Raw genomic sequence first — 12,154 nt, 5'->3', positions numbered from 1 at the left:
TCGGTCTGCATCTATCTGATATATATCTATATCTTTGTGCTTTGCAGAAACGCGCATGAGTGGCAACATTTTCTCTGGCGACCAGGCTGCATTTATAAGATTGATATTCTATAGTAAGGAACATGAGTGGATGGCTAAGAATAATAGATAGAGCAGAGAAACTGATCCTGTGAAGGGGAAAACATATTCTGTTTCCTTGTCAATGCTAACAGCATTGTCTCTGCTGTCTTTAGCGATTCCTTCTCGACCCCTGTGGACGCCAAACATCTGCTGTCACCTGTCAATCAAGGCCTGACGGACGGTGACCTTGCCGGGCCTTGTTAGAAATAATTCAAATTGACCTTGCATTTTCAAGTTGCGTCCGCTGCTGGTTTCTTTGGCAATTGCCTTGTAAAAGAGGTGCCATGCCAAATAAAATGGGATTGATCAGCCCTCAGAAAAGTTGATTTATCGGGGTAGAGTCTCCAAGGTACAGCAGCAGGAGAATTACTAAGAGGATTCTTCTGCTCAGTTGCACAGCTGATTCAAGCTAAAGAATGACATGATAGCAATTACCGGTATCTGTTCAAGTCTCTCTTTTAGCAGCAAATAACTTGGAACCAATCTAATCTTGACCATATGGTTCTGTATGTGTATAGGCCTATACTGTAAAGTTAGTTTGACTGGACATAATATGCTCTTCTGAATGGGAGCATGTCGATATTTCTGTCCCAGTATTTCGACACGGGTGAATGTTAACCTGGTGAAATGCTAACCTGCCGACACTGGTGAGTAGCTAACCTGTCGACGCTGGTGAATGTTAACCTCTATGCCTAAACCTAACCCAAACCCTGACCCTAACCTCAGTAACCCTGACGCTGGCGAGTAGCTAACCTGCCGACGCCCGTAATCGAAATAATGGGACGTAGAAATAGAGATTTCCCCCTTGGCAAAGAAACGTGCACTATTCCTCAGATTTGGACTCGTGGCACTTGAGAATTTTACATTAGTCAGTTCAATATAAACATCATTTAGAAACGAATAAAAACAAATAAACTGGATTACGTAATATTTCATTGTCTCAGACAAATTACATAATTTTCCTTTGGATAGACCTATGTTTTCATGCATGTGTAGGAGTTGAACTTTTTTCTGCATAATGGTCACGTGGATAGCCATTAACTACTTTGAACCTGACATATTCCATTCCATTAAATAAATGCGTCACCAAATTACGTGTGGCTACGTCACAGTCACGCTGATTGTATGGGGTTGGACTCCAGATCAAGACTAGAGGAAGTAACGTGAACTGAAAACCTCTGTGAAGGGCTGTGATTGAATGTGTAAAGTGATATCAAAGAAAACGTGTGTTGTCTTTGTAAAGCATAGTCTTTATTTTTATTTTCTCCCAAATTTAGTTTTTGTTATTACATTAGTTTTGTTTAACCTTGGGGCGATGTGAGGGTGGCTCATTTTGTAGCTCATGTGTCTGTCAGAGTTAGTGTAGCCTGTGTCTGTGATGTTGGACATTGGAGCATCAGACAAGAGCAAAATGGATAGAATAAAGAAGCACAATAAAATGCAGCATTAGAGATGATACTGCACACGTGTGAGAACTCCTGGGAACAGACACAATTACACAGAACATTTTCAATTCTCCACCATGCTACAAAAGGTGTTGTATTTGTGTGTGTGTGTATGTGTGTGTGTGTGTGTGTGTGTGTGTGCATGGGAAATATCCCACAGTGTTGCCGTTCCTCCTGAAGAGAAAGAGAACTGTCACAATCTGCACCTTAAGCACTCTTTTCTCTCTCTCTCTCTCTCTCTCTCTCTCTCACCCCCCCCCTTCACCCGTTGCGCTCTCTCTCTGCTTCAGCAGGGTAGTCAAATGGATGGGTGAATGTACAACATAGAAATTGTAGCTTCTCAGAGCGTTAATTCTGAGAAGTGGCTGCTGCCTGTACACTCCCCCCCCACCCCCCTTGTTTCCAGTCAAGCTCAATTCCCTCACATCACGCCTCTCCTTCCCTCCCCCTACCCTCACTCTCTCTCTCTATCTCTTCTCTCTCTCTCTCTCTTTCATGAATGTCACCCCTACTGATGGTGGCTGCTGCTGGAATTCGCGCACACATACTCTCACACTCACTCGCTGACTTTGGAGGGAGGGAGGGAGGGAGGGAGGGAGGGGGTGGGTTGGTGAGGGCTGTGGGATAGAGAGCATGCCATCGGAGGTAGAGGAGAGATCTCTCTGTCCATCCCTCTGCACTGTTCCTCTCTTCATTCCTGCAAGACCGTCTGCCGCGTGAGTGTGTCCCGCGCGCAGTCCTACTACCTCTGGATTTAAATCTGCTGGATTACTGCTCAGAATCTCATTTTATTACTATTGTTCCCTGCATGCACATTTAAATGGGGGGCAAAGTTGGACCTCCGTGGACTACACAGACGGTGACAGCCGGCTTGGCTGCTCTCGCATTTTTATGCGTTTCATAGCATCATGATGATGCCACTTTTCATTGGACGAGGTGTTATTTTTATACGTAAAAGAGTATAATCTCTCTATATAGGAATTTCGTTACTTTTGCAGTATTGCGAAAGTTTTTTTTTTTTTTTTTGTATTAAAGGTTTATTTGTGTGGACAAGATGAGCGGGGAAGCAGGTTAAAGTCCATACGTTCTTTTTTTTCTTTTTTTGTAATTTGTACATTTTCTTTTTACAGAAAATGTGACCACAGCACTCAGCACTTTTGACTGCTATTTTGATATTGGTGATACATTTAATTTTACTTGTCAGAGTAGAGAATTTTTATCGGATTCTAGGTGGACTCGCATCTTTGTCCCCCTGCTTCTGGAAGCTTGAAACTAAACTAGTGTTTGTAGAGCCGCTTTAAATCCCCTGCTCCCCCAGAGGGGGTCTCCTCTCCTTTAAAACCTCCTCATCCCACCTCGGTGCTTGAGGAGAGTACCAGCCCTACCAGAAGAAGAGGGGTCGTTGGGAAAGAAGACACCCCCCTCCCAAAGGTGAGAGGGGGGGGAAGATGGCAGCTCTTGCCAGCTCTCTCATCAGACAGAAACGGGCTGTCAAGGAAGACCAAGCCAACCGGCCGGTAGCAAACAAGCGCAGGCCCTGTCCCAAAAGCAACAAGTCCCTGTGCCAGAAACAGATCCTTGTTCTAATCTCCAAAGTACGGCTATGTGGGAGTCGAAAAGGTCGGAACGACAAAGTACCAGGTCAGTAACAGCTACTGTATATGGACCATTTACTTTGCGATCCTCCTGGGGGTTTTGTTCACAATAAATTATGTGGTTTGTAAATGTATATTAAACAATAGGAATATTCCAAGATTTTGAACTTTTTGAATACACTCAAATTAACCAAATAATTCCAGGAATATGAGGGTATTTAAAATGAAACTTTTAAAAGCTATTCAAAAGCTATTGAAAAAACAATTACAGTTTTGATCATACATACTGTGTGTGTGTGTGTGTGTGTGTGTGTGTGTGTGCGTGTGTGCGTGCATGCGTGCGTGCGTGTGCGCGTGCGTGCGTGTGCGCGTGCGTGCGTGTGTGTGCATGCTAGAGTGTGTGTGCGTGCATGTGTACGTGCATTGTGCGTGCGTGCACTGTTTGTGCACCATTACCAATGTAATCCAGCTGCTTTTCAGGGAGTCAGGACCAGGAGATTCCCAAGCTTGGAGGCCAAAGTAATATGCCTGAATAACTAAAGTGCCTACCAAGCAGAGTCTGTTTTACAAAGTTGTATGTCTGTAGCAGCCTGGAGGCTAGACAAGCTAATAGCATCACTTGGGTTGACAGCTATGCTGAGGAACTGTGCCTTGCCTTGCTAGTTCAATCCTGATAGACAAGTTCACTTGTTTTGTGTGGACTGTTTAATTATGAGTATAGTTGTTTTTGATGAGGACAGTCATATGCTATAACACAGTTTATGATGTATTTTGTTTATTTAATCTAGTCGCATGAAACTTCTTGTGCATTTGTGATTCTGGTGGATGAATCCTATATTCCTAAAGTTTGAGGGACCCCCGTGACCTTTCCTCTAGCACCACCCTCAGGCCAAACCTTATAATTATCTGTGTGCAACCACCAGGCCTGGAATTTCATCTTTTTAGGGGCAAGGCCACTTGGCCTTTGGTTTTGTTCATTTTTTGAGGACACAAAGGCCAAATGCCAGGGCAGGAAGGCCATCAAATAAAACAAGATTGTAGTCAATTGAAAGATTTTCTTGAATTTAAGGGTTAGGGATGATAACCTAATCTGCAGTGAAATAGGTACATGATGGCATTTACAATCTGATCCACGCTCAGCCCTGCATCAATCAAAGTCATTGGATTGCTTTAAAGATGGGGACTCGGGGTGTTAAGATTTCAGAATCTCAACAAAAGACACTGGTGTCTTCATGACAAGAAAGAGACACCGGTGTCTACTGTCTACATATTGACCAGAAAGAGACAGAGGAGAAAGTGGTACAGTCAGCTGGGGCATTAAGGCCACTGTGGCCTCAGGTCATGCCATTGGTTTGAGGGGCACAAGGCCAAACTGAGGGGCAACGGCGGCCATGGCCTTCATGGCCTCCATGAAATTCCTGCCCTGGCAACCACAATTGCACACAACTCAAACTCAGGATCTTGCGGCTCACAAGAAGCATGTGCTTAGTGCACTAACTATGCAAACAGGCACCCCATGTACTATTCTAGTGTCCAAGTGTCTTTGAAGCACTGAATTGCTTTTCTTTGCACTCCCATGTAACCATTTACCCTGACATATGTTGATTATAGAGTTAATGCCATTTACTCTGATCTTGCACTTTGTAAGTCGCTCTGAATAAGAGTGTCTGCTAAATGCTTAAATTGTAAATTGTTATTTGGCTCACTCACCAGGGCTTGAGGTGCTGCAGGACCATTCTCTCAGAGATCTTCATGACGCGTGACGTCTAAGCAGCTAGCTGGCCTGTGGGCACCTGTAAAATACAGGAGGCCTTTGGGGTTGGTGTTGTCTTGTCCTCTGGCCTTGTTCACGCTAACCTTTAAGGGCTGCCTTTTACCTGGCTCATAGATGGCTCATTATATTGCTCATAGATGGTCATTCTGCATTCACACACTTAACATGAGAGCTACAGTAACTGACATTGGTGTGTAAATATGAAATCATGCATAATATCAAGTTAGGGTTATCAATGTGTCCTCTTCATGTCATATATCAATTCAAACATAAATACAAAGCATGTATAATAAAAAAGATTTGTGAAAACAAATACAAAAAGCAATACAAAGCATGGATTATTTCCAATTATTATATCCAACGTAGTCCAATTTCAATGTATACTGAGCTCAGCTAAGAACGCATGAAAATCCAAACGTTGAAGCCTGATATCTCAGACCTCTAATCTCCAGGAAAACCATACTTATGTCGTTCCAAAAATGTTGGGTCAATAAGTGTGATACCAAACCGTGTAGCTCTGATCCTCTACATTCACTCTAAAAAAAAAAAAAAAAAAAGAATAATAATAAATAAATATCAATGACCACATTCACAATTATTTGCCCTTTATTTTATTTCACTTTAACACTTTTTCACATTTACAATAGGCCTATGTTAATCCTCAGTAAATATTTATGCAACCCCCCACAAGAGAAAACACACACACGCATGCGCGCGCACACACGCACACACACGCACACGCAACTAATACGTTTTAATTGTCCCTTTTTTGTTAGTAATTTCACTAGTGTGGCAAAGGATGGCAATGTAGGTCGGTTCAAACCACATTGGTCCTGTTAGATGTAAGAAGCAGCACATCCTCTAGGGGCTGCTAACATGGCTTTTAGGCTTTTTATTTATTTCCTCTACTTGTGCATATTATGAGAAATTAAAACATTACATTATGGTACATCATAGTGGAAGCTGGACACAACAGTAGCAGATTATGTAAGTGTAATGGCCTTAAACCTGCAACCTGGCCCTAAAAAATAGAAATAAAAATAGCAGCAGTGCAGTGTTCAGAATTCTTAGGTGCAGTTCACTAGGCCAGTTTGTGCCGCAAGGAAAGGTAAAAACCATGTATTGTACAGGTAAATCCACATCAGGTAATGAAAAGTATTATTCCTGTTGCCCACGATTACCTACGTTGATACAATATATTAATAACACAACTGCAGTGGTTGGATGTGGTCTGCCTTCTCTTTCTATTTAAATATTTAGACCCAGCTCGGTCAGGTAGAAGGATTACTGGAGTTATTGCATAAAACTCAAAAGGAAACAACTCGCCCTCCCATCCATGCTCTGTATACTACAGTATATCTTGACAGTAAAAAACTTTGCGCATAGGACCAGGGTGCAAATCCCGGCTATGACAATGAAAGTGATGGGCTGCAGCTTTAAACGGAAACATCATTTTCAGCAGTACCCATTTGTTGTAGAACTAATGTCTCTGATTTGTCACTGCAGTTCTGGTGAAAAGTTCAAGCCAGTGTTCCCACTGAGGTCAAATCTGCAAATGTTAGACTACAAGCCTGGTTATAGCCACTGCCCTCAGTCACTGTGACATTTATTTTCCTAAAACATTAGCTGTGTTTAAGGTAAAATAGCTTTTTTGTTGGATCGGCGGTTCTGGCAAACCGGATCTCCTTAAAGTAAATGCCTGTATTTGGGAGTATTGGTGGTTCTGGACAAAGAACTCAATGGCGGCGGGCACAGCACCCCCTGAATGTATGCTGAACAACTTTGATCGTATCAGTGTTGTTTTTGACAGCAAAATTTGATTTAGTTTTAGTCATAGTCTTTTGAATAAAATGTCATTTAGTTTTAGTCATAATTTAGTCACCTGAAAGGTTTTAGTTTTAGTCTGATTTTAGGCGACTAAATCTACAGTTGATTTAGTCAACCGAAATGTATTTTGTCAGGCCTTGATGGTTTGACTGGTTTAACACTTGGTTGCGTGCTGAAAATAGCAGATCTACAAGCTCACAACACGTCGCAGCATGCATCACCTGAGAGCAACCAAACATAAAATGACTCTCTTCTCCACTAGTCCCTCCCTAAGTCTAAGTTTTAGTCTAGTTTTTATTTTGTTGACAAAATTGTCAATATATTTAGTCTTAGTTTTAGTCATCACAGCTTAGTTTTTATTTCGTTTTTATTTAGTTTCGTCAGTGAAAAAAACTTTTATAACTATACTACTTGAGATATAAAGAATAGTTGCGTTAAAAGTTGTGTCAGATGTTCTGATGTTGTGTAAAAGACTTGAATGTCGATGGCATAGAAACGTTTGATGTAATAAGTCGACACTGCCTTCATTTTGACCTTTCCTTTTGGTGTTTGTAAGAATGCGTAGCGATAATTCAATACTCATAATGTATCGAAGTTGTGTTAGTGTCTGGGTGCGTGCGTGGGTGAGTGCGTGTGCGTGTGTGTGTGTGTGTGTGTGTGTGTGTGTGCGTGTGCGTGCGTGTGTGCGGCATGTCTGCAGAGCCCCTGTCAAGCGGAGTCAGCCTTCCTCCTCATCATTATCCTCTTCCAGTCCACCTTCCTCCTCATCATTATCCTCTTCCAGTCCACCTTCCTCCTCATCTCCCCGTGTGGTCAAGATGGTTGCCTGGTTTCCCTGATAAAAGCACTCTCTCTGTCCCTATCTGTAATCTGCGGTGCCTCCCTTTTCTGAGATCAATTCAGCTCATTAATGTATACTGATTAATCAATAATCACCCTCTTAGATTGTTCAAGGTGGAAGCTGACTTGAAAGGTGTAGGATATTGACCAGTGACCCTTGCTTGCCTCTGTGTATCTCCTTCACTACAGCTCTCTAATGAAGAACCGCTTTACCCACACATTATTATCATTGTTGGGCAGTAACTTATTACTAATATTATTACTTTACCAAAACAGTAATATTAAACTATATGGCTATGTAAAAATGTGTTGTTTTGTTGGCTTCCTCATGAAAACATTTCGTTAAGAGAGTTTGCTGCTTTATTTTATAGACATTTTGGCTGATTGGTGACTTTTATTATTATTATATTCCCAAAAATTGGTTTCAGTTCTAAAAGGAGCTGGCTAAACAGATTGTGTTGTTGAACAGTTTTCTTTTTTTCGGGTGTAATATGTAATATAATATGTAATGTAATATATAACTCTTGATTCATATAATATTCTTACTTTTTAAGAAGTAACATGTAATAAGTAACATATTACTTGCCCAACTCTGATCATTATACTACAACAGGCATGCAATTGTAAAAAACACAAATTTGAAAGGTAATAACACTCCAAACTGGTGTCCACTCGGCGGCTTCTGTAACCGCAGAAAGTTTAGAGTCAAATTAAATGATGGCACTTGCTGCAGGGCATTTGATCCGTTCAGATATATTGACAGGAGACGGTGAAGTCCCAGACGACATCTTCTGGCATGGAGTGGGGCTGTATAGCATGGTGTAGGAGTCCAACGGACCCGATCGACTGTTGGGTCACAAATCTGGGGCCCCTTTTGGCAAGCAGCAGACAGGGTTACAAGGAGACATCCAGTAGAGGATAGCATTAAGCTGACCGCAAGAGATCAGGGCCACAAACTCGCTTACTCGACAACACCTGATCAGACAATGCAGTGTTGGGTGGCTTCTCATCCGAACTTTCCTGACAACGACAGGGGTCAGACAGAAAGAGGGAGAGAGGGGGGGGGGGGGGCTAGTAGGCGGAGGCAAAAAGAGATGGCCTTAAAGATATTAAAGATGTAAGAAGAAAGTGGCGTCAGAAGCCAGGGGTGGATGCCGGGGAAGATGCGGGTGGAGATTGATAAAGAAGTAATCAAAAATGGAGTAACTGAGGAGGTGAGAGAGGGAACATGGACAGGGAGTGAAACAATTGGAGGAAGATGAGAAAGGGAGATAAGAATTTCCTTCAGACTTAAATGTCTTCCTTTTAATTGTAGAAAGATAATTTGACCTACACTATTAAAGTAAAGTGATATTTTATTGCTTATGCCATTCTGATGACACACATTAATCCATGTTCGATGGACTAGCTGGATTTCTGCACTGACTGACAAGCAGTTTGAGTATCACTGATGTAAAACCTTTAATTCAGATAAAACCAACCCTCTCTCTTCCTCTCTCTCGCCAAAATTCCCTTTTCTTCATATCCTTGTGTGCTACACTCGCGTCATTTCCTTGCGTCTTAATTAGTCCCTCCTAAAAGGATGAGATTTGAAAATGGAGGACTCAATCGTGTTCGATTTGATAACCAGAACGTCCTCAGAGAAGTGTTGAAGCAATGCCAAATCATTAGGACATGTTGAGCAGCTGGATCACTGGAAATGGATCGTATAGCTTGTTATAGCTTAGATGTCATGTTGTACTTGATGCTGTATAGTTATTGTTATTGCTACACTAATCAATCTTTATCTTTAGGCTGGGAGGCAGAGATTATGTTTTCACCCCGGTCCGTGTGTCCTTGTGTGCGTCCATGTGCACAAAGGGCAGAAGTATGCATTAGGGAAATCCTTTTGTTTTATCTTAGCCCTAAAGATAACAAACGGCAGAATGCCACCTCAACCTCGCACACATGGCTGCTAAATTGAATCTGTGGATACTTTGATTAAACCTGACAAGGACAGATTGACTTTAACCTCTAACAAGAGAAAGACAGAGAGTGAGGACAAAGGACACCCTCAGAGATAATGATAAGAATGGGGGATAGTGAGAGATAGAGTGAGTGAGGACTTGTAGGTTTGGGGTGAGAACATGAATAGACACATATTTGTTCTTAAACACTTTCAACCTGGAGACCCTGTTTTGGGCATGTCATTATAGGTAAAAGAAAATGTAAAAAAAAAAAAGAAAAAAAAAACATTTTGAAAATTAGCAGATCTACAAGCTCACGATGCATAGCAGTGGGACCTGTTGTGGGCGTGTAGTTTGGCTGTTCTCACTGTTCATCGTAAAACGAATCATAAAGAGCGAGGACCACAAAGAGGTCTTAAAATGCATATGCATATCCATATGCCAATTTTATTCCTCTGTGTTACTGTGACCTATACAAAGGATGGTTGGAAAAGCTAAAGTAAGCTCTTCTCTTAAAGCTTACATTTTACACTGGTATGATTGCATGGTGTGTGTAGATCCCAGTGAAAAGATTATTTAATAGATCCTGTATTTCATATAAATACTTAAGGGCCTATTCTCAGCTGGGTAAAATATGACCGTGAAACACACAACATCTCGTTTCTAAACAATGTCCTGTAATTGTACTGTATAATAAAAAGCAAATTTAATATAATGTACTTTTATTCCAATTAATATATTCTGCGTACTTAAATATGCAAAGTCAAACATGTGTTTCAGAATTCCACGCAGGGTCAGTGTCAATGTTCAAGGTATTTTTCCCTATAAATACAAAATTATTGTCATTGCTCTACCAACTTCAGGGTCTGATTTGAATGAAACTTCATACAGTAGGTTCAGTGCCAACATACCATGAACGGATTTGTAACAGCATTCTGCGCCCAAGGTCGATGGTCAACGTCAAAGTTGCCATAGTTTATCCACCTGGTCGTATTTAAATAACTGACAATGCTTCTTGTTACCATTTATGCTGATTTCTGTGTTTCTATGGGGATATTATTTGTGCATATGTATTTTTATGCTTTGCAATCGTGACTTCATCTTTATAATGCATAAGTGCGTGTGGACGTGTATGCATTTATGGGCATGTGTGCACCTATCTAGATAGATAGATAGATAGATAGATACCTTATCCCAAGGGGGAAAATGTGTTGCCCAGAGGCAGCACAGCAGTATAAGGTTATTTACAAAGTTACAGAGAAGTATGAAAAATATAAAAAGAAAAAAAACAAGAACAGAGTACAGAGTACAGTAAGTACAGTAAGAGCAAGGTACAACAGGAAAGGGAACGAATAATATATATACAGTACATAAAGTGTCTTAAAGCACGACTATCAAAAAATAATACAGTGCCCAAATCAAAGTGACCATAACAGTCAATGCTAGTTAGTGCAACAAGTATCTCTACATCATGTCAAACACAAGCAGAAATACTAAAAGAAAACTACTAACACAACCTAATAGTGCAGTGTCCAAAGGTCAGAGCGATAAAAACAACTAGCAAAAAAAGAATAAAAATTAAAATAAACAAGAAAGGGTGATGCGGCAAGACGCACAAAAAACACCCTCCCTGGAAGGTCCTTAGAGGTCAAAGTCAGTGCAGATATAGTTCCAGAAAGGAAAAAAAGGCTACCGTCGTCCTACGTTAGGAAGGTAGTCCTTGTCAATCGACCGTTGTGTGTCTCGTTGTACAGCTTGAGAGAAGCCGGTAAGAAAGACTTTCCTAGTCTCTCGCATCTCCGCCCTGGGTAGACAAAACGGTAATTTCCTATCTTACTCCAGTAACTGAAGATCTCAAGATGGAGGGGGTGGGAGGAGTTGTTCAAGATGGAGTCCAACTTCCTAGCCGTTCGCACTTTGGCAACTTCCTCCACCCCCTGCAGAGAGGACCCAACAACAGAGCCCGCTTATCTAAGTGTGCATGGGTGAGTGTGCATCTGAATGTGTTATTTGTGTATGTTTGAAGCTGTCCGTCAACTAAGCAAAGCGGCATGTTTATTGAATTTGAGTTTGTCTGAGCTTTTACAATAGCTGTGTATGAAGATAATAGAGACCAGTGTAATTACAAATATGTTCATGTCAATGTATGGTATGGTGCCAATTCTTACAGTAGTTCCCCTCACGAAGGACCAGTAGTGGAAAAAGTACTATATATATTTTGTAAATCTTTACTTTTTAAGTAAAAGTATCAATACTGCAATGTAAAAGTTCTCTGTTACAAGTAAAGGTCCGGAATGAAAAATGCACTTGAGTAAAAGTACAAAAGTATTGGTATCAAAATGTACTCAAAGTACCAAAAGTAGAAAGTACTCATTATGCAGAATGTCCCAAGTTTTCAAATTAAAAAAATATATACAAACATTTTTGAAAATAGCGGAGCTACAAGCTCTGAGATATAGTGGAGTAGAAGTAAAAGTACAGAAAATTGGAAATACATCAGTAAAGTAAAAGTAACAAAAAATGTACTTAAGTAGGCTACAATACTTGAGTAAATGTTACTTTACAACACTTCATGGTGCCAAGTTCTTACAGAAGTTCCTCTCATGT

At 40.9% G+C, this 12,154-nt stretch overlaps 1 protein-coding gene across 1 annotated transcript in view; it reads left to right on the top strand.

Moving 5' to 3' along the window:
• Window positions 1–3,013: 3,013 nt before the first annotated feature.
• The window catches only part of fgf11b (fibroblast growth factor 11b), a gene marked incomplete at both ends in the record, with an annotated part of 52,052 nt that continues 42,911 nt past the window's right edge, over window positions 3,014–12,154 (top strand). Inside the window, one exon of the mRNA XM_080749820.1 lies at window positions 3,014–3,206. Within this exon, the coding sequence (XP_080605946.1) occupies window positions 3,014–3,206 (193 nt within the window). The remainder of the gene's footprint in view (window positions 3,207–12,154) is intronic.

Source organism: Nannobrachium achirus, assembly GCF_963921795.1.
Source record: "Nannobrachium achirus genome assembly, chromosome: 19".
NCBI lineage: Eukaryota > Metazoa > Chordata > Actinopteri > Myctophiformes > Myctophidae > Nannobrachium > Nannobrachium achirus.
This window is presented reverse-complemented; position numbering and strand designations above follow the sequence as displayed.